The 21,196-nt window shown below is 36.3% G+C and overlaps 3 protein-coding genes and 2 long non-coding RNA genes across 28 annotated transcripts; 2 read left to right on the top strand and 3 right to left on the bottom strand.

Annotated features, from left to right (window-relative positions):
- Positions 1–119: 119 nt before the first annotated feature.
- Positions 120–3,684, bottom strand: LOC110814086 (uncharacterized). Of its 22 annotated transcripts, none has more exons than XR_015821378.1 (6): positions 3,555–3,684; positions 1,742–1,860; positions 1,426–1,505; positions 1,260–1,344; positions 820–890; positions 120–752 (listed from the first exon to the last, which is right to left on the bottom strand). It is a non-coding gene; the product is annotated as an uncharacterized LOC110814086 (long non-coding RNA). The 22 variants fall into 22 exon arrangements; XR_015821376.1 differs by having other exon boundaries at positions 1,432–1,505; positions 3,555–3,683; XR_015821374.1 differs by having other exon boundaries at positions 1,426–1,860.
- A 77-nt stretch (positions 3,685–3,761) lies between these two features.
- Positions 3,762–10,576, top strand: SAE2 (SUMO-activating enzyme 2). 2 transcript variants are annotated; one of them, XM_088222032.1, is made up of 11 exons: positions 3,762–4,008; positions 4,130–4,219; positions 6,256–6,339; positions 6,427–6,645; positions 7,340–7,441; positions 7,601–8,059; positions 8,171–8,400; positions 9,096–9,189; positions 9,294–9,476; positions 9,551–9,648; positions 9,916–10,576. In XM_088222032.1, exons 1-11 carry the CDS (start codon positions 3,976–3,978, stop codon positions 10,286–10,288), a joined length of 1,965 nt encoding a protein of 654 aa, XP_088078158.1. In that variant the 5' UTR covers positions 3,762–3,975; the 3' UTR covers positions 10,289–10,576. The 2 variants fall into 2 exon arrangements, with proteins under 2 accessions (XP_088078158.1, XP_088078159.1); XM_088222033.1 differs by lacking the exon at positions 3,762–4,008 and having other exon boundaries at positions 4,130–4,241.
- Positions 10,577–11,094: 518 nt separating this feature from the next.
- LOC148253207 (uncharacterized) lies at positions 11,095–12,275 on the bottom strand. 2 transcript variants are annotated; one of them, XR_015821382.1, is made up of 2 exons: positions 11,868–12,275; positions 11,095–11,351 (listed from the first exon to the last, which is right to left on the bottom strand). It is a non-coding gene; the product is annotated as an uncharacterized LOC148253207 (long non-coding RNA). The 2 variants fall into 2 exon arrangements; XR_015821381.1 differs by having other exon boundaries at positions 11,095–11,346.
- A 1,333-nt stretch (positions 12,276–13,608) lies between these two features.
- LOC110824687 (putative receptor-like protein kinase At4g39110) lies at positions 13,609–16,694 on the bottom strand. Its single transcript, XM_022055216.2, has one exon. It carries the CDS (start codon positions 16,496–16,498, stop codon positions 13,871–13,873), a length of 2,628 nt encoding a protein of 875 aa, XP_021910908.2. The 5' UTR covers positions 16,499–16,694; the 3' UTR covers positions 13,609–13,870.
- Positions 16,695–17,093: 399 nt separating this feature from the next.
- LOC110810488 (26S proteasome regulatory subunit S10B homolog B-like) lies at positions 17,094–20,966 on the top strand. The gene is made up of 9 exons (XM_022036689.2): positions 17,094–17,343; positions 18,176–18,295; positions 18,674–18,810; positions 18,898–19,059; positions 19,158–19,331; positions 19,414–19,551; positions 19,719–19,910; positions 20,008–20,106; positions 20,565–20,966. The coding sequence occupies exons 1-9, from the start codon at positions 17,241–17,243 to the stop codon at positions 20,637–20,639; spliced, it is 1,200 nt and encodes a 399-aa protein (XP_021892381.1). The 5' UTR covers positions 17,094–17,240; the 3' UTR covers positions 20,640–20,966.
- The last annotated feature ends 230 nt before the right edge of the window (positions 20,967–21,196 follow it).

Below are 21,196 nucleotides of genomic sequence, written 5' to 3'. Positions count from 1 at the left end.
TTAAAAAATATAAACATTTATTTTTAATAAATATTTATTATTTTATTACAAATATAACATAAAAAAATATTACAAGTAAAAAATGGTAAATAATTAAACAAACATATTAAAAATCAAAGTTAGAAGTGTAACCAGAAGTAAACCTATATAAGTATTAAATGTAAATATGTAATGCATAATACAAGTTGTTGTCAAAAATTCTTACTATATAAGTTTTTCTAACTCAATTATGCTCGGAGTTATATCATTAAAGCACTTGCTTTATTTCTCTTCCCTTCGTGATCCTACCATCGTCGTCTCTAGATGTGGCTGCACGTAGCAAATGGTTCGACCACGAGTACACAATTTCCAAAATGATGCTCGGTAGTACTCGGGGTTTTTGCTGCTCAGCAGATTTTTCCTCTGAATCATCCAATAATCATGTTCTCAAGGCAATAAGATTTGGTGAATGATGCAATATGTTAGTGCAACAGTGATTAATTAGCAAGTGGAAGGGCAATCAAATTATCGATTACTTGTTCTTTTTCCTTTTCGATTTCGTTCTACGCTTCCTAAAAGGCAGCTGTCAGGAAACCACTTAATGGTAAAAAAGAAAAATATTTTCTTCAGTGTAACCATTGCAATAGGATCAGGGTTGTAACAAAAAAGTTGTAATCGGGATCGATCAAGTTACCAGCTGGGCTGTTGCAACATCAAAGCGAGGTTATGCACTTCCATTTTCCGCCTTTTGGAGCTTCTGAACAGCAATATTTCTATAAATAAAAGCATATATAAGAATATATTCCTTAAAGTAACCAATCTCTCTCTTTTCTCTGTTACCTTCATTTTCTTTGATCGAAGTCATGAGCGAGATCTGTGTCAAGTTTCATATTCTCTAATTCCTTCTTTCCCTGAAATCACATAATATCAACGTAAGGGGGTTCAAGAGGATAAACAGTGGAGTCAAGACAGCAGAGTGAAGACACCAGTTCATAAAAGGTCCAAAAGGAAAAACATCAAGGAAAAGAGATGCAATTCACAATAAACAAAATGGTAGCTCTGAAGAAATTTGAAGGAACCATCATTTTCTCCATAACTTTTCAGCTTGAATTTATAAACATGAGTCTACAGAAAAATTTGCAAGATTCAGATCCTCAACTTCTTTCAACCCCTATAAACTTATCATTTGTTCTTCCAAGAGAGAATGAACATCAATATCTATCAATTAATATTTACACCTGACATTAATTTCAAATAACCAAATTAATTAAATTAATTACCAATTGAAAATGTGTTTATTTGAGATGGATGCGTACACTAGAATGGTGTCAGATGACCCAATGCCGATCATTCATCCATGGATCCCTGCATTCACAATTTTATTCAACTTTAGCTGAATGAACTAACAATTCTTCATGGGATATATCAAAGGCTTAACAATTTCACCCAGACATTTTCTGCACTCAGATATTCTGATGAGGCAAAGGGCTGTGAATCATAAGCACTGCAATCTCATCGACAAGGGTCTAAGAAGAATTAAAGGTGTCAAAAATTCTGCCTCACGGTGTGACTATCAAAAGATTCATACATTTTTTCTAGAAAGCAACACATGATTGTTCTCCAAGAGTATTTTCGGGGTAACCTCAACATGGTTCCCACATAATAAGATAATCGAATGCTCTAGAATAACCAATTCATACACTATAACCAGCAGAGCAAATAAACATGAAATTAAAAAGAAAACTAGAGAATAACACATCACCGAAGAACTGATGTCTTTGATAATCTTCGTAAAACCCATTGCAGGGTTCTTCATGTCCATATTACTTCCAGAATTTCACTTCATCTTGTGCAATATATTGAGCAATTTATAAGTTTCAACTGCAAAGAAACATAAAATTGGAATAATCCATAAAACTCAAGCACCAAATAGTTTTCCTATAGCAAACCAATCATTTTTTTGGATTAAAAAGACATAAGTTGTAACTAAGGAGAAAGATTATGATAGGAGGATTAGGCATACTCTGAAAGGAAGAAGAAAGAAAGAAGCACAGAGAGAAAGATCAACTAAACTTGCAAAAGAATAATTGGCCAATCTCTATACAAAATAGACAAAGAAACATCCAATGGAGGAAACCCAATAAGAAAGGAAAGTTCAAGGAATGAAGAGCTAGATGCCAAACAAATCATCCTTGCAGTATAATTTTAGAGAGAAAAATGAATTGCAGATGAGAAGGGTTTCTATTTCCTAGCCCATATAATTAAATATATAAAGAAAAGATGAGATGTGATCATAGAATTCTCTAATGTTTCAGTGAATAAACCTAGACACACAAAATAGAACCATAAAATCCATAGATTACATATAATCCAACCCAAAAACTTGCAATAAATGAAAACATAAGAAAAGCTATTGCAGTTTATCAATTAGATGCCTATATAAATGGTTGTCCCTTATGTCATCAACCACGAACCCTGGATTCAGGGGTACTGTCCTCTGGAAAAACTAGTTGATGCTTCTAATTTGTTACAGGAAATGAAGGAAGAGGAATAACTTACTACATACTTGCTGGAAGGTTAGCTAGGAATGGCCTCACACAAGAACCATTTATCTTTTAGATTAATTAGAGGCACAGGGTTTGAAACCAAATATTGTTACTTACAACATGAAAATTGAAGGCTTATCCACAATAAATTAGCAGCAAAAATAACAGCAACCAAAGTTTTGTGACCACCACAGAGATAAATTCACATCCCAAAATCAACTTTGAGTTCCAAGAGCAACAGATAAAGCCTGTACCAACTGAGCCAGGGTCAAACCTAAGCTTAAGAGCCAAAGCTTATACTGCATAAAGCAATGACACCCAGATAGCAGAAAATAGATATCAAGCTCTGAACAACTAAGTATTGCTTCACTATAAGATTTTAGAGGAACCCAGATCTTTCTATACATGAAATGGCTCACAGGAGAATCAAGTACCAAGCAGAATTTCCCATCATTCTTCAATTTTTCTTACAGAATCAGAAACGAGGGCACGACGAAATCATTGTTGGGTCTTCCAAAATAATCACTTGTGTAAATTAAAATAATTACCAAATTAATTCACATGATCCAATTAATATCCTTACAATAAAGAAGGTTCTCAATTTTCGATTTCCAAATCGAATTATTTGAAACCGACAATTTAATCATTACACCTGTGAATCCTTCCATCCTAATTCACACCATTAATCTCATACCACAAATCAACTAAATACTACTTGATGGTTTCCAATCAAGAAATATAATTACCTTATTTTACACAAGTAATTATATTTCTTGATTGGGATCAAACAATTACAAGCGGAGCAGATTGAGAACAAGGACCAAGCATCAAACAAAATTTCTCATCATCAATCAAATCTCCCTTATAGCTACAAGAAAATATCTCCTCAATCTCTAAGCTCTTGCCTGATTTGACCCAGAAAACCCAGAGAAACAACCTAGTTCCTGAAACCCCGAAAGGAAAGCTCGAAGACCATTGTAACTACCACAAGCCAATAAACAGAAGAGAAATTGAAAAGGGAGACTTTACCAGGAAGCTTCAAGCTCAAGCTGCGGCTGATAGAGACGGTTGATAGGTGAGATGAAGTCTGAGATATGATGCATCAGGGAATGTAATTTCTTAAACATTTTAAGGGTATTTTAGACTTTTAATATGCCAAGAACAAGTAGGCCGCTCTAGTTGGCCGCTCTCTCTCCCATTCGCATTTCGCAGGCACCTAATAGATTCTCCCTCCACAATTCACGTCTCGTGTTCGATACCCACAACCCTCACGACCTTCTTTCTTCTTCTTCTTCTTCTTCCCCGCTGTCATTTATTATAATTTTTTTTGTTTAAATTTGTCAACTTCTGATAATTTTTTGGTTTAACCTTTGTTGATCTAAGCAAAAGTATTCCTCTTCCAAGGCACTGTGCTTCCTTTCCCTCTCTGTCTTCTTGGGTTGCTCTATTAATGGCGTCTCACTATGATTTATCTGCGATAAAAGTAAGCTTGACGAAAAATTCACGCTGAAACTCTTGTTGTCATTTCAGTTACTAAACACCCATTAGCTTAATTTTCATGGGTTTTCTGAAAATTTTTCTGGGTCTTTTTTGGTGGTTTTTAGGGCGCGAAGGTGCTTATGGTTGGAGCTGGAGGAATTGGGTGCGAGTTACTCAAGACACTTGCTCTTTCTGGCTTTGAAGACATCCATATTGTGAGTTTATTCTTATTTCGCGGTGAGGATTTTATATGTATCTTACACTTCGAACATTTGTCTCAAGTGAGATTTTTTCTTTTTGTTCACTTGACTTTCAGTAACTAGGGTTTAGTGAGTTCTTTTCGTATTTTTTTTTTCCGTTGATTTTCTGTTGACTGAGCTGTAGGGTTCGACTCTGTGGTTGCATGCTTGAAATCCCATCTTTTTCTCCTTAGATTTTATTCTCTCCATCACCTTTTTCGTAAGGCATGGACGTGTAGTCTCCACTTTTTTCATTTTGGACTGGGGTTTATGGGTATTTGAATTTGAAGCTGGTTGTTTTGTTAGTTTGCTGAGACAGTACTTGTCTGTTATTCTGCTGTTGTCGATTATGACTCAGAATTTTTAGATTCTATTTAAATATTTTCATTGGGGACAATATTGGTAGATATGATTACTTCCTCTGCACAAGATGATGATGTATCACTTTGGTATTGAATAGCAGAAGTGGAAAGTGTTAATGGTTCTTTGTTTCAGAAAAAAAAAAGGATAATGGTTCTTGAAGGGTTGGGTGTTGGTAATCGCCTTTGTTTTAGGCTGATGGTGATCTTAAGAGGAATATAGTTGGTTGTATTCTGTAAGAAGTATAATGAAATCGTTCTAATTATTGTTTGCAGAAATAGGGAGAGCCATTTCTTTTGTTGGAAGTTTGGTAGTTGTGGTGAGTGATCGATAAGAGGCCATAAATTGACTAATCCATTGGTTTTGACTATTGATGGAAATAACACAGATTCTGTTGTTTTAGTGATAGTTATAGTTGGAGGTGTTATAGTGGATTCAAGGTCATGCAAAGTAAGAGATCCCAAAAGCTGGTCATTTCAGATATGGGGGTCTGCTCTAAGGCTGGCAACACTTAATTCATCCCAAAAGCTAATGAGGTTTAGATGGAGGGCAGCATTGACATGAACTTAGGATCTTAAAAGGGTTATTGTTTCAATTCCCAGATATTTTTTTGGTTTTATGGAGAGAGAAAGAACAAGAGAGATTTTTAGGGTTTAGAATCCTGGTCTCCAAATTAGAGACAATAGGCCTCATATATTAAACCTGTGGGCAAATGGCTAGTGGTTGCCCTATTTCTGGTTTTGGTGAGTTAGTGAACTTCATAGATTTTTTACTTCTAAGCTGTGCATTTATTCTTTTTAACATTGGCTGATGCCCTGTCATTTATTAGTCATATTTGTTCTTCTAAAAAAGAAAGGCACCTTAAAAGCAAGAACAGCTTTAGGATGGTGGAAAAATTGTGAAACAACTGACTGATCCTATGGTGATATTTTTGGTGGTAGTTGTAGCGTTGTTGAGCAGGACTGAAAGAGGATTTTGTTACTGCCTTGATATTAATTGTACCATAATGAGTAGCTAAGTGCTGATGGATATATGAATGAAGGTATGAAAATATTATTCTGGGGAATGGCCTATGATGTTGGTTGGGTTCATTTGTTAGGGGTGTTCACTAATATTCGTTTTTGGAAGCAACGGTTAGGAATCATGAGACTGATGCTTGCTGGTGGTGAAATGATGGAAATGCTAGGGAAGGTGACGGGTACTGGTGAAGGGTATTTCAATGCTGTGGCTCAGTAATTCTTTTGTCGGTGGCAGTAGCATAAGTTAATGGTTGCAAATTGTAGCTTAAACTGTTCTAGGAATTTAGTCACCCCATGAAATTATTTTGAGGCCGGATGTAAGATAATATCTTTCATGTTTCGTTTTTTCCGAGCTTCAATGTGTATGTCTTCATCTTGAATCTAAATCTCTATGGTTGACATTTGACTTTTAACTTATCATGTATGGTATTTTCTTCTTGGAGTATCACATTTTTGGTTTATTTCAAGAAAAAAATATCACATTTATGGTAAACAACAGATTTGTTTTTTGGTTTATTTTTTTATTTTTTTATTTTCACAAACTTTTTTCTATTTCCCCCTTTTTACGAACTCTCAACACCATTTGCCAATTTACTCTTTTGCTTTAACTTGTCATTTTGGATGTTTGTGCAGATTGACATGGATACAATAGAAGTTAGTAACCTGAATAGACAATTTTTGTTCCGACAATCGCATGTTGGCCTGTCCAAAGCCAAGGCAATCACAGTATAACCATATTTCTTTATTTGATTGGATTAAAAGTTTTAAGTTTGACTAACTCATGGATCATCTATATTTGATAAGGTTGCTCGAGATGCAGTCTTAAAATTTAGACCTAAGATAAATATAACACCGTATCATGCAAATGTGAAGGATTCTGAGTTCAATGTGGAATTCTTTAAGCAATTTAATGTTGTCTTGAACGGACTTGACAATTTAGATGCAAGGCGGCATGTGAATCGACTTTGTCTAGCAGCTGATGTCCCTTTGGTCGAAAGCGGGACTACGGGTTTTCTAGGACAGGTATGTTATGTATCTTCTAATTTTTTTAATTGTGGAAATGTGAATTCTTGAGAAATCTGTGATGAACTATTTTATGTGTTGTATATGTATGGTGTTAATTGTCTGGATGGAGTTTCTTTTAAAAAAAAAAATGTCCGGATGGAGTTCTTCCTCTTGGTATGTGTCACTTAAAGTCTTCATGAAATAGCTCACAAAGGTTATGAACTAATTCAATTTTGCATACTGCCTTTACTTAGGCTGCATACAGGTTTGAACTTCCGTAGTTAGTGCTAGAAAGCGTGTAGAATGTTGGTAATTGCATTGACCATTGGGTTAACTAATTTTGTAGGTTTGAATTGTCGCTGAAAGTGCTTTATAGATCTTTCATTAGAAATTGTGGCTAGAGCAAGAGTTGCAAGCTGTTTGCAGCCTTGGCATTGTATGGTGTAAAGTTTATGTGCACTCAAGGGTAGTTGGTCTCTGTATGTGTGAAGTAAGATGTGTAAATTTTGAAAGAGTGATAGTCTTGACTTTATTAAGGCGCGTAGTTCTCCTCCAATGTAACTTTTCCCCCTGCTCTTCTAATAATTTTTCTTCTTTTGCAAATAATTATTGTGTGTTTCCGAAAGCTGAGAGCCATTATTTATTTTCTTTTACTGACTTTGTGCATTACGAGAAATTCTATGACCATGTTATACCTTTATTCTGGAAGCAGGTAACTGTTCATTTCAAGGGAAAGACAGAATGCTATGAGTGCCAGCCAAAGCCAGCCCCCAAGACATATCCAGTCTGTACAATTACTAGTACTCCATCAAAGGTACTTAACTTGTTGGGTTGTGTTCTTCTCAGTATTTCAGTTGTAACATGGATCTTGACCTGTTTATTGGCTAATCTGCACACTATCGTGAGGATTTGAAGTTTTTATGAAGAACCTCTCTCTCAGTTGAGTTTGATGTCAGTTCTTTTGCTTTTGCAGTTTGTCCATTGTATTGTCTGGGCTAAGGACCTACTTTTTGCAAAGTTGTTTGGAGACAAGAATCAAGAAAATGATCTCAATGTGCGCTCCAGTGCTGCTGCCAGCTCATCGGAACACGCAGAAGATGTATTTGAACGTAGACAAGATGAAGACATTGAACAGTATGGTAGGAGGATATATGACCATGTGTTTGGTTATAACATTGAAGTAGCTCTGTCTAATGAAGAGGCATGGAAAAACCGTAACCGACCACGGCCTATATATAGCAGGGATGTCCTACCTGAGAAGCTAAGTGAACAGAATGGAAATATTGATAAAAGTTCTGCAACTGATGATATTTCATCAGTCTCTGCCATGGCATCCTTGGGCCTGAAGAATCCACAAGACATATGGAGTCTCTTGGAAAATTCAAGAGTTTACCTTGAGGCGACAAAATTATTCTTTATGAAGAGAGGGAAGGTTTGTATTGATCTCTTGCTAAGAAGTGACTGATGAAATTCTTGGTCGCTTGGATCTCTTGAGGTTGTTCTCTGAATGAAACAATTATTTTCGCTCATTTTATTTCGGCAGGAGATTGGGAACCTGAGTTTTGATAAAGATGATCAGTTGGCTGTGGAATTTGTTACTGCTGCTGCAAATATCAGGGCTGCTTCTTTTGGGATCCCCTTGCATAGTCTTTTTGAAGCTAAAGGTATTGCTGGTAATATTGTGCATGCTGTTGCAACAACAAATGCTATTATAGCTGGATTGATTGTGATAGAAGCAATCAAGGTGCTGCAAAAGGATTCCAAGAACTACAGGTCTGTCTTTCTATCTCAACTTTTAATGATTTTTTTGGTTGGCAATCTCCGCTTGAGTTGTTATGCTGTGTGCAATTTGTTTAACACACTTATATCTTAGGCTGGCATTTTATCCAAACAAATATAATGGAGTGATATCTTAGGTTCTATGGCTAGTCCTGTTTTAGTGAATTCGAATTGTTTTTATTCACTTGCCACTTGCGACTGTATGCTTATGATTCTCAATCGCTGAATGTGCTGAAGGTGGTGAGATTGTTATGTGTTTGATATGACAGATTTTAGTAAGTTGTGGTTGTTTCATTTTTGGGAAGGAATTGTGGTTTTGTTTTAAGCTGTTACTCAAAACCACAATTTTTATTGTCAAGCAGCATCTAGGGAATGTATCTTAGGGCGACTTCCAAGCCTCAACCCACTAGCCTCCCACACCCCTTATTATGAATGAAGTTGCTGGCTTGGCACTCAAAACTGGGTCTAAGTTTTGAGGCTAATAAATATTCCATACATCTTGCTACTGCTTGTTTGTCATTGGTAGATTGGTATTGACTTATGGACCCCTTGGTTCCTTGTGAATCATTCTGTTGTTTTTTCCTCTAAAAAAGCAGCAGTGACTTCCAGATCGTGATGTGACTTGCATGCTGTGATGTCTTTGCATCTATTTTTGCTTTTAAGTTCTTTTTTTTTTATAACCTTTGCAGGATGACATACTGTGTAGAGCATCCTACAAGAAAGATGCTTCTTATGCCAGTGGAACCTTTTGAACCTAACTCATCCTGCTATGTCTGTTCTGAGGTATATACAAACTATTTTTTTAACAAAATGAATTTCCTTGGTATGTATTTCAAGTTCTATCTACAATCCTCTCAACTCTCTATATTTGATGTTAATAAAATCAGACACCATTAACGCTTGAGATTAACATTCGCCGGTCAAAGTTGCGAGATTTTGTTGAAAAGATTGTTAAGGCCAAACTTGGTATGAACTTTCCACTAATTATGCATGGGTCAGCCCTTCTTTATGAAGTTGGTGATGATCTTGAAGAGGATATGGTGGCAAATTATGAGGCAAACCTTGAAAAGGTATGTTTATTACTTGGACGCCTAAAAGAATAAACTGGATGTTTATAGTTCTCTTGACCATTTTTGTTCTTCAGGTCCTTTCTGAACTTCCTTCTCCGGTCACTAGTGGGACGGTTCTTACAGTAGAGGATCTTCAACAAGAGTTGTCTTGCAAGATCAATGTCAAGCACAGGTTTGTCTTTACTTCGCTGGCATTAGTTTGAAATATCAGGTTTGTCTTTACTGGTGGCATTAGTTTGAAATGTCACATCATTTCTGCTGACATATTTTCCTAGTTGACTTCTATAATGAGTATGTATGTAGCTTGTACATGTCTGAGCATATGGATGTGCATGCATATACTAATCATCAGTTATCAGTAGAAAATATTCCAAGGGATTTAATGATATTATCATATATTATTCTGTTAATGTATTCTATGTGCATCCTTACTTCACAGGGAAGAATTTGATGAAGAGAAGGAACCTGATGGAATGGTTCTTTCTGGATGGTCACCAGCTCCCACGGATAAGGATGAGAAAAAATATAATGGAAATGGTGGGAGCACATCAAATGCTTTGCCTGCAGAGGCAGATGAGGCTCCAATGGTCGTCGAAGTGCAAGAAGTTTCCAAGGACACCAACAGGGGTCCTGCAAAGAAAAGAAAACTTGCAGAAGACAATGAGCCCAACCCAGGAAGTCTTTCAAGCGTTGCCAACGAAACAAGAAGCACCAAGAAAGTGGAAAAGCTTGACATTGAAGATGATGAAGATGATCTTGTTATGATTGACAACTGGACTTCGGTCCCCAATAAGAAAACAAGGTTGCAATAGGGATTAGGTTTAGTTTTCGGAGTTTCTCACATCCTAATTTTGTACCGATAGAGAGAAAAAAAAATGGCGATTCTTTTGGTTGCTGATAATTGTTATTAGTATTAGGTAACTTATGGTAGCCTCTGCTTGAGTTTAGGCACTACTAATTAGTTTGTCATCTTCCAGTTGCCAGTTTTCTCTTTTGTGGATTACATGTGTAGCAACAATGTGTATCCTTTCCAGTAGAATTAACTCTGCACTGTAATGCTTAATGTGATATAATCAAATGGGTTCTCACATTTCTTGTTCTGTTAATGAATCCACCATTAAAGTGCAAGAACAGGTCTTGGTGATGATCAGTCTGCTTAGCCTGGGAAAGAGTAGCAACGACAAACAATGGCAAGATTGGGTTGTTCCAAGGAATAGTTTCTGGAGAAACTGGATATATATATATATATATGTCTAGGAAATAGTCATTAAGGTGGAGTAAGGCTCTAACTAGATCTTTTTAAGATTCTGGATTGGGTTAGAGTGATATTTCAATAGCAAGATCGGGTTGCTCACTTTGTAAAGCCAAAATTCATATATGTATGTCTCTCTTTCTCTCTCTCTCTCTCTATATATATATATATACACGCACAAATAGTGGAAAAGAACTTATCTTGAGCATAAATCTGTGTTTCTAGTAATATACAAGTAGTAACTTCAGCATCATGAAATCAGAAAAGAAAAAAAACCTATGCATCAAATGTTTTCTTCTGTTTACCAAATCTGATTTGGGACTGAACCATTCAAAAACTAAAAATAAAAAAGAAAGAAAATACCAATTAATAAATGGGTTAAAGTAATTGGGTATGTAGGTTTATTTACAAAAAGTAGTACACTGTGTGGTACTTGATATTCTCCTACACGGAAATGGAGGAAAATAATTCATATCATTATTATTCTTCCTGCTTGCATACTTTTTCCTCTTCTTAGCATCTGAGTGTTCATGTTTCTTTAGGTCTTCAAGGCACCTAACATCTGCCATGCATGTAAATGATCTTGATTTTCCTGAGTAATATCTTGACAATCCTCTCCTGCTCTAAACAAAAAACATAGTTAACAAAGAAGTTAAAAAAAAAAAAAGAAGAAGAAAGAACTAATGTATACTATACACATACATATGTGTGTTTATATAGGTATTCAATTAATATATTGATAGATAAGTAGATGTTAGAATTGCAACTTTTCCCCCCACTCATCCCACCACTTCTATTTGTCATCACCTCTCTCTAGTTGCTTCATTCATACACACATGCATACATATATATTTAGATATATGCGAGTTATAAATATTTATTTATCATACTTATTTATAACAAATTATTTTACCCATTTCTCTAATTTATGTAAATTACACATAATGTAAATAATTTTTTTTTTGTCATACATACCCGGATCTTAAATTATTAATTTCACATAGAAGATAAGACGTAATGAATTAACAAAATAGTTCTCCTAATTAGTGTCGCACACAAATCAAATCTCAAAATTTATTCTATTAGAAAACAATACGAGAAAAAGAAGAAGAGGGAAAGAAAATAATTTCGAGTCTTACTTTTGTGGGAGATTGTGTTGCAAAGCACCCATGTCAAAAGCCCTAATTTCATCTTGGTTCTCCATGCCAAAATTTTGAAAAGCAGAAATGGTGCTTGATTATTTACTCTCTAAATTTTGAAAGTAGGGTCTTATTTATATGAGAAAGTAAGAGCAAATTAGGGGTAGGAAATGAATTTGTGTTATGTCTATTTATAGCTTTCTTTTTAGGGCATCTTTTTTAACCTTTTACCATATCTAAACTCCCTCTTGTTCATTCAACATTTTAGCCTTCTTTTGGGGCAGCATCCCACCACCTTTTGCCCTCCATCTCTCCTTTTGATTCTGCCTTCAAAGTCTTTTTATCTCTGGTTATAATCTTAATGGTGGAGGAGATTTCATATTAACCATAAATTTTAGTTGATTTTTAAATATTATTTGAGAATTTTAATAAACATTTCTATCCAAAGTTAGGTTATGGGATATATTTAATATTTTCTTATATTGACAATAAATAGTTTCGTGATCGGTCAATATTTAAAAAAGGAAAAAAAAAACAAAAAAGTTCAAAAAATTAAAGATAAAAATGTTTTGTAATGATATAACTTATTTACTAAACGCTAAAAATCTAAGTAAAATTATCTAATTAATGAATAAAACATGTTAAACACTTTTAAACTTTATAACTACTTTGATTCGTAAATTTTTTTACGTATTTTTATATTTTGAGTTACGATTGAAAAAAATTATTAAAAAATGAAGGATAAAAAATTTTACTTCTCTTTTATTCGAGCCAAAAGATAAATCTTATTCATGTATTTAAAAGAAATAGAAATAAAATGAGTTTGTACACCGTTATTATTATTTATAAATAAAGTAATTAGTTATGTAAAAAATAAGATGGAAAAAGAAAGAAGCTATTATTTTTTTTATGGCCCGAGTTAATGTTCATAACATCCGATTGATAAATATAGATTCTATTTTATTATAACAATGAAAGGATTTAGGGAAGAATATGGGAAAAAGTTTGCTAAACACTTTAAAGTTTAGGAGATGACTAAAGTTCTCTAATAACAATTCTACAACATTAATTAATGCCCATAATATGATCCTAAATAATGACCGTAACACCGGTGTTTATATGTTGTTATCTTTTCTGTTTTCGTAGTTGATCTTCGTTCTACCATGATAAAAAATATGAAGATATAAGATATAAATTTAAGGTTATTTTAATATCGAGTTTGATTCAAATTTTAATTCTACGGGATATGAATATGAATACAATACAAATAAAATAGAAATTTTACAATAATAAATTTATATTTTAAATGTAAAAAAATAAATAAAAAATTGACTTAGAATCAAAAAAATGAATAAAAAATTGACTTTGATATAACAATATATTAAATGTATAAATCATAGTTAGTGTTTACATATTAAATAATTAAAAATTAAGAATTGAATAAAAAAAAATAGAATTAATTTAAACCAAACAAAATATAATTACACACCATTATTCCTTGTCATTCCTTCTTTGATAAACCTTGAGGTGAAGATTATTTGGCCCCTAACAAGGCTTATGCAGGTTATTTTCAATAATCTTGTTATCATATTCTAATTTGTGTATGATTGATTTATCAAAAAGTTTCAGATGTTTTTGCAATTGAATTTCAAAAATCTAAAAAACTGAAAGTGTCAAAAAGATTGCATTATGATACAACTGGGAATTGACTGTAGATTGTGAATTCCCCACAAAATTGAAATGAGCATAATCTTCTATGCTATAATAATTACAAAAAGTTTATATTAGTAAAAAAAAAAAATTGGCTTATGGTACTGCAGGTTTTTACATCCCATTCATAGTAGTACATTACTTATACAGTATACACGTATATAAATTTGATACAGATCTCTCTGACCATGAACCAAGTTCCCCACAAAGAAAATAACATAAGCTAAAAATAGCTTCTTCTTCATCCATCAAATAGTAAAGCATATAATGCTTGGTGAAACTGGGTCTGATTTTTACCTACCATTCAGGCTTTGGAATTGGGCAAACATGGCAGTTCCAGAGTGGTCACCAATGGCCTGGACTTCGGCAGGACCCAAGTTCTCTTCCGGGTGAGACACTGGGCGGTTGTCGGAAGCTGAAGGAGTGCTGGGAGCCACGACAACAGAAGGCGTTGTGCTGCCAGTTGTCGTAGACGATTTAGTCTCATCCTGCTCAGATTTTCCTTGTGAAAATGCCTCTTGCAGCTGCAAAGCATACTCTAAATTCCACAGCACGTCTCCCATTCCAGGCCTATCTACGCCGTGTTCAGCCAAACATTTTTCGGCAGCCTCAGCGAACTTCTTCATTGATTCAGGATTAATGGTGCCAACAAGGTGAGGATCAATGATTTTTTCAAGCAAGCCCTTTCTTTTCCACTGCATTGCCCATTCTGCCAAGTTAACTTGCTCTCTGGGCAGCTGTGGGTTAATTGCAGGCCTTGCACACAAGGCCTCAAACAGGACTACTCCAAATGAGTACACATCTGATTTATCTGTCAATTGCTGTCTCCTGAAGTACTCAGGGTCTAGGTACCCAAAACTTCCTTTCACCGCTGTGCTAACATGGTTTTGGCCAGCAGGAGCATCTTTGGACAAGCCAAAATCTGCAACTTTGGCAACAAAGGCATCATCAAGCAAGATGTTTGTGGTCTTGACATCACGGTGAATGATCCCTTGAGCCGTGCCAGTGTGCAGGTAGTGAAGTCCCCGAGCTGCGCCAATGCAGATCTCCAGCCTTTGCTTCCATGACAATGGAGGCAAGTCTTTGCCATACAAGTGATCTCTGAATGGCCCATTTGACATGAACTCATAAACCAGGATCATTTCAGAGTTTTCGTCACAGTATCCAATCAACGACACCAAATGCCTGTGTCTCAACTTCGACAGCATCTGGATTTCTGTCTGGAATTCTGTGATGCCTTGTTCTGATTGCGGATTGCCCCTCTTGACAGCAACTTTGGTGCCATCATCAATTGTTCCAAGATAGACATTGCCAAATCCTCCAACACCAATGATTTGGCTCGAGTCAAAGTTCTTGGTTGCCTCCTGCAGTTCTGTGAAAGGGAAGTACCGGCCAAGCCCAAGTGTTGATGAGTAGATATTGGTCTTGTGAGAGCTCTTGCTTGTCATAAAACTCGAATCTCCTGCGTGCAAAGGAAGCAACCAAGAAGAGAAGCTGTTCCTCTTCTGCCAATCTTGAGGCCTTCTCTTCCATTTAATCACCATTGCACCAAGACCAACAAAGGCACCAAACATCAAACCAAACCCAACTGCAGCCACTGTGCCACGCTTGCCTATTCCACCATGGCCATCAACACCAAACTCGCCATCTAAACTGTTCACACCATTGCTCATTTTCATAACCTCGAGACCATTCAAGATTGCATTAACAGTACCTGTATCTTCGTTCATTGGACCAATCTGAACAACAAGCTGATTGCTACTCATCAGTGTTGCATTCACAACAATGTCTTTGTAATATGGGATTGCTAATCCGCCTGTTAATGAAGACAAATCCAACCCGGAAACTGCAGTTTTGCCGTTGATGTAAACATTGAAGTAGAGATCATTGAGAGATTTACTAACTATATCACAGAAGTGCATCCGGACAAGGTAGCTGAAAGATGGGTCAGCATCAAAATTCCATGTCACATTGAAATTAGGCTGGATGGTCTGCGATTCAGCCATCTTAGCTGCCGTGGAATAAATTGTTTGCGGCGCAATCAATGGGGTAACTCCAGTTTTGTATTTGACTACGGTTGTGGGAACAGAAACATCAGCAGCCAATCTTTCATCTTGAAGATATTGCTTATCAGGCAGCCATGTCCTTTGTAATGTATCATTCTGTGGGGTAACCAGAGGTCCACCCATGTTAACCCTGTAAACTGTTTGGTAAGAGAATGTGGATAAACCAGAGAAGTCTCCCACGGGGAAAAGAGCAGCTCCGGAATCGGAGATTAAATCATCCGGAGCCGAGACAACCTCAATGGCGTTGATGAAGGCAGCGGAACTCTTCATCGGCAAGAAATTGATGAAGAACTCAGCCTCTGTCAAATTCATCAGGTACTCTTTCTGGAGAGGCTGAGTGTTGTTGTTAGATCTGTAGTTATGGAGAAGAGTCAGCTTGTCCGTGGAAACAGAGAAAGTCGCCTTCGCAAGATCAAACTGGTCATTCTGAAAGGGGAAAAAATGGAGACGAACAAAATGCCAACCAGGTTGCTTCAAGGTGAACTTATAAGTAGCATGTTCATGGAAGATTCTGGCGGATAAATAAATCGGAGAAGAAACATTGTCGGCCGATGGAATTGAAACAAGAACATCATTCTGTGTATCAAGATGCTGAGTCGTTCCCTGATCATTCTTAAACACTCTCCCATCAGGAGTTTTCGGCGAGGTCTTAGCCCCACACGCGAAGAGAAAATTATCAACAGGGGTAAAGCCATTGACAGCGGTCGTCGGAGTTGCGGACGAGACAAAAACGGGGCTGGAAAAGGCGAGAAGAGCCAGGAGGAAAATCACCATTGTTGATGAAAGTAAAGACGACAACAAAGGGGATAGAAAATGAATTGTTTGGTGGGATTTGGATCTGTTTCCTATCTCCATCCCTCCTGGCTAGGGAGGGGGATGAGGGTTGAGAAATTTAAAACTCAGGATCTTTATTTAGAGAGCAAAAGAAAAGAAACAGAAGGTGGACATTGTTATAAATCGGTAAGAATAGGGAGAGAAAATTTGTTCGGCTAGTTTTTTTTCTCGGAAAATTGACAGCACAAATGGAGTCTGGTTATTCCCAAGATTGTGGCATTGTTTGTGGAGGGAAGAAGAAGAAGAAGAAGAAGACGACTCCTTCACAGTTCAAAGACGTTATTTTTAGCAAAATAACTTCAATGGTTTATAACTACTTGAAATTTTCAAACACCATTTTCTTTTTATATTTTAAATTATTTTTTATTTTTTATTAATCTAATAATTTCTGGCACCATTCATTTTTTTACGTTAATTTTATTCTATCTTAATAAAAATAATATATTGTATCAGAATTTCTGCAAGTATAATTTTTAAATTAAAATTCTGAAGGAAATAAAAAATTTTAGAATTTTAAAAAATAAATTCTAAATTAATATCAATATTTAAAAAAAAAAAAACCAAAATTTCTCGTACTAAATCTAAGCTCTCAGTAGGATATATACACACACACACACACACGCACACACATATATGTATAGCGCCTCTTTCCGTTTTCGTGAAAAGCACGACAGCACACAAAGCTCTCGTCTTTCTTGTTCGAATCCAGATTCCGGAGACAGTTCCTTACTCTTGCAAGAGGTAAAGGAAAGGGAGATCCGAGATGACGAGCGAGACAGAAGACGCTGTGCGACGCCGTACAGCTGCCACCGACTATCGGAAAAAGCTTCTCCAACACAGGGAGCTCGAGTCCAGAGTCCGTACATGTATGACCGCGGTGATACTGCAAATGAATAATGGAACTTACTATCATTCTTAGGATTTTTATGTTCCAAAACTGGTGTCTCTTTCTTTTGGTTCTATTGCGCAATCCGATGCTTATTTTGTGTGGTTTTTCTTGAATCTGTGAACATAACGAATTGCTTTACTGTAGAAATTTCGGAATTTTAGATCACATGACGAGTTTTTAGTGTCGGACAGTTCAATTTTACTAGGTTATGAGCAGTGCGGGCCTGTGTTTATGATGGTTCAAGCTTTCTAGGTTTTGCTTAGTAGTTTACCAGTTATTTCAATTTTGTGTGAGTTGTATCAGGGGAGTATTTTTATTATTTGTGTGTGCAGTAATGAATTGAAATACGAAGCTGGTGCATGTCCAGAATGATTGGGGTTTTAGCTTTTGCTATCGATTTATGCATTTCTTGGATTTGCAGCAAGCTTTATACGATTCGTCAAAGATAGTTTAATGCTGTTAGCAGTTTTCTTACACTGTTTTGAGGACGTTGGTGAGTTAGAGGCTGGGGCGTGGATTTTTCAGTATAATACCTTATGTGTATTCAGAATAATCTTTGTTTTCATATCTTTTTTGTTGTGAAAGAAATTTCAGTGAAGTGCAAGTCAGGTTTGGATAATGAATTATTGAGCTGTTACAAGTTATTTATAGAGGACTTTAGCATTTGGGCTTAGATTATTTTGAAAAAAAAGGGCTTAGAATAGTACTGTAGGGTATTCATTTATTTTATTCATGCATTACACACGGGCTAAAAACTATTATCTGTCGTAATCAGTGGCTTAATTTGAGTTGGAATTGGTTGAATACAGTGAGAGAGAATTTGCGTGCTTCAAAAAAGGAATTTGCCAAGACAGAAGATGATTTGAAGTCTCTTCAGAGTGTTGGGCAGATCATAGGAGAAGTTCTCAGGCCTCTTGACAATGAACGCTGTAAGGCTATATTTTTCTTTCTACTAATCTGCTCATGAATGGTTAGGGATTGTGCTACCTTTTTTCTTGCCCCATGTGTGCTTCATCACGAAGAAAAGAGAGTGACTTTGTTGCAAAATTAGAATAACCACACAGTTTTGGTTTTCGATCATTTAACCTCTTGCTATGCATTGTTCTCATTTACATTCTGGAATTCTCAGTTAGCTAATGCTAGAATTGTTTCCGAGGTTTTTTTCTCTTTATCAGCTTTACAGCAGGAGGATAAGATGCAACTAACTTGATCATATAAAGTGGTTATCTTGTTTTCCTGAGTTGCTTAGGGGCCGGAGGGGACTGAAGACAACCTGGAACTAACGTAATGACATTTTGCTCTTCTAGTGATAGTTAAAGCAAGCAGTGGACCAAGATATGTGGTTGGCTGTCGTAGTAAAGTGGACAAGGAGAAACTAACTGCTGGTACCAGAGTGGTTCTTGATATGACTACTCTCACAATCATGCGGGCTCTTCCCCGTGAAGTGAGTATTCGTGTCATGTTCATTTGAGTCTGTGAGTAATCCTTGGGATGCTAAGTGTTTTTCTTGTTTGTTTTGAATGTTTTACAGGTTGATCCAGTTGTCTATAACATGCTTCATGAAGACCCTGGTAACATTAGTTATTCAGCTGTGGGAGGGTTGTCAGATCAGATTCGAGAACTTAGAGAATCTATAGAACTGCCTCTAATGAATCCTGAGCTCTTTATAAGGGTGGGAATCAAACCTCCCAAGGTAATGTCATTGCAATTATCTTGCCTTTGCTTGCCCTTAAGGAAATGGAGAATACCTGTACTTATTATATGGAAGCTAAATTTTCTCAAATGGTTCAGGGTGTACTTCTCTATGGTCCTCCTGGTACTGGAAAGACATTATTGGCGAGAGCAATTGCTAGCAATATTGATGCCAACTTCTTGAAGGTTGTATCAAGTGCTATTATAGATAAATACATTGGTGAAAGTGCAAGATTGATTAGGGAAATGTTTAACTATGCACGTGATCACCAAGTAAGAGCTCTGAGTTTAAGGTAATTTTCCTTTTGATGACATCCTCATCATTCTTAGTACTAATTTGTCTCTGCCTGTCAAGCCCTGCATTATATTCATGGACGAGATCGATGCCATCGGTGGGCGTCGTTTCAGTGAGGGAACTAGTGCTGATCGTGAAATTCAAAGAACTTTAATGGAATTGCTTAATCAGCTGGATGGATTTGATCAACTTGGAAAGGTAACTTCTTCTGTTTCTTTTGTCTTTTCCAAACTCATTATGTTGGACTGATTTTTCATGTATATATGTTTGCTAGTTGAGTCTGTCTATACACATGATACCTATTTACATATCTTGGAAATGGGTCAATGCTGCTTGAAAAGGTTAATTTGGAGTGGGTTTTGTAGGTTAAAATGATTATGGCTACAAACAGACCTGATGTTCTAGACCCTGCACTTCTTCGTCCTGGGCGACTAGATAGGAAAATTGAAATTGCATTACCTAATGAACAGTCAAGGATGGAAATCCTCAAAATCCATGCTGCTGGAATTGCTAAACATGGTGAAATTGATTATGAAGCTGTTATAAAGCTTGCTGAGGTAGGCTTCTTCATCAACTTTTCATCTCCAAACCATTTTCATTCAAATCCACTTGTGGCCTCTGCCTGAAAGTTTAATGCGCTGTTCATTGTTTCAGGGCTTTAACGGTGCTGATCTTCGCAATGTTTGCACTGAAGCTGGAATGTCTGCAATTCGTGCGGAGCGCGATTATGTTATTAATGAAGATTTCATGAAGGTAAATTTATACCGCAATCTGTTATCAAAGAAATGGCATTTCTTTGGAGGGTGCTTGACTTAGGTTTACCTTATAAATTTAGATCTTAAAACTGTATGAGGTTTAAGCTATTGAACTATCTGGTCAACAAATGTGCTTATTATAATAATATGACAAAAACTGCCTTGGAACTTGAGATATTTTAAGTTTTCAGGGTAATAGGTTATCTTGGAGAACTTATATGAGCTCCGTAAAACCATATTTCAAAATGTTATATCTCAAACATCTGAAGCTTTTATATTCGGATGGATTTATAGAACTCCCCTTAAACTGAAAAATAAGCTAGACAAAACGCCACCTTAATCTTTTAACTATTTGATGGGGTTGTTTCCTTTTGCTGCTCTTTCTTCTTGGATTTGGACCCATTGTCTCAGTCGGAGTGGAGGGGTACATAAATGACATTTTTGGCAATGTTTCAGGCCGTGAGAAAGCTGAATGAAGCCAAGAAACTAGAATCAAGTGCTCACTACAGTGCTGACTTCGGAAAGGAGTAATGGGTGATTGGAATTCTTTAATGGTTTTAATGGCATCTTAATTCTCCCGGTTGCCAAGGACTGAATTGAGGATGGAGACATTAGAATCAGCTGGCCGTTTGTTTTCCCTTAGGACCATGTTGATTTAGCATGGACCCCTGAGAAAAGGCGGTCGCCACAAGCATGGTTTGGTCTCGGAGGGACATTGTCACATCTCATCTTCAATTTCTTCTGCATGCAACCTTATCAGGTTTTAAGTTTTACATGATAAAACTATGAGTTGTACGGATCTTGTAATTTTTCCCGGGTCACATTACCGTCAAAATGAATATTTTTTTTTTTCCCTAAGCCGATTCTGAAAGCTATCTCGCGGCGGGCATTGAATTGGGCTGACTGCAGGAAAGGAAATTGATTTTGCAAACCTACAGGCTGTGTTTGGGATTGGAAAAATGAAATATTTGGTTAGGCTGTTGGAAGCAGCCTGTTGGCAAATCGCTCCAATCTGCCTAGTGAACCAGAACCAGCCAGATTACTGTTTGACCCGCAAGTATTTAATTGTTTTCCTTATAATTTACTTT

The sequence above is a fragment of the Carica papaya genome, chromosome 6, assembly GCF_054855325.1.
Source record: "Carica papaya isolate Zhongbai chromosome 6, ASM5485532v1, whole genome shotgun sequence".
In the NCBI taxonomy this organism is placed as follows: Eukaryota; Viridiplantae; Streptophyta; class Magnoliopsida; order Brassicales; family Caricaceae; genus Carica; species Carica papaya.
The sequence above is the reverse complement of the archived record's forward strand: the minus strand, read 5'-3'. Positions and strand labels throughout refer to the sequence as shown.

Bases quoted from the DNA above. Each gene is read 5' to 3' on its own strand.
- SAE2 (XM_088222032.1), top strand. From the start codon at position 3,976: ATGGCGTCTCACTATGATTTATCTGCGATAAAA. The intron at 4,009-4,129 runs GTAAGCTTGACG...GGTGGTTTTTAG, and splicing joins ATGATTTATCTGCGATAAAA to GGCGCGAAGGTGCTTATGGT. The intron at 7,442-7,600 runs GTACTTAACTTG...TTGCTTTTGCAG, and splicing joins TTACTAGTACTCCATCAAAG to TTTGTCCATTGTATTGTCTG.
- LOC110824687 (XM_022055216.2), bottom strand. From the start codon at position 16,498: ATGGAGATAGGAAACAGATCCAAATCCCACCAAACAATTCATTTTCTA.
- LOC110810488 (XM_022036689.2), top strand. From the start codon at position 17,241: ATGACGAGCGAGACAGAAGACGCTGTGCGACGCCGTACAGCTGCCACC. The intron at 18,296-18,673 runs GTAAGGCTATAT...TTGCTCTTCTAG, and splicing joins GCCTCTTGACAATGAACGCT to TGATAGTTAAAGCAAGCAGT. The intron at 19,060-19,157 runs GTAATGTCATTG...CAAATGGTTCAG, and splicing joins TGGGAATCAAACCTCCCAAG to GGTGTACTTCTCTATGGTCC.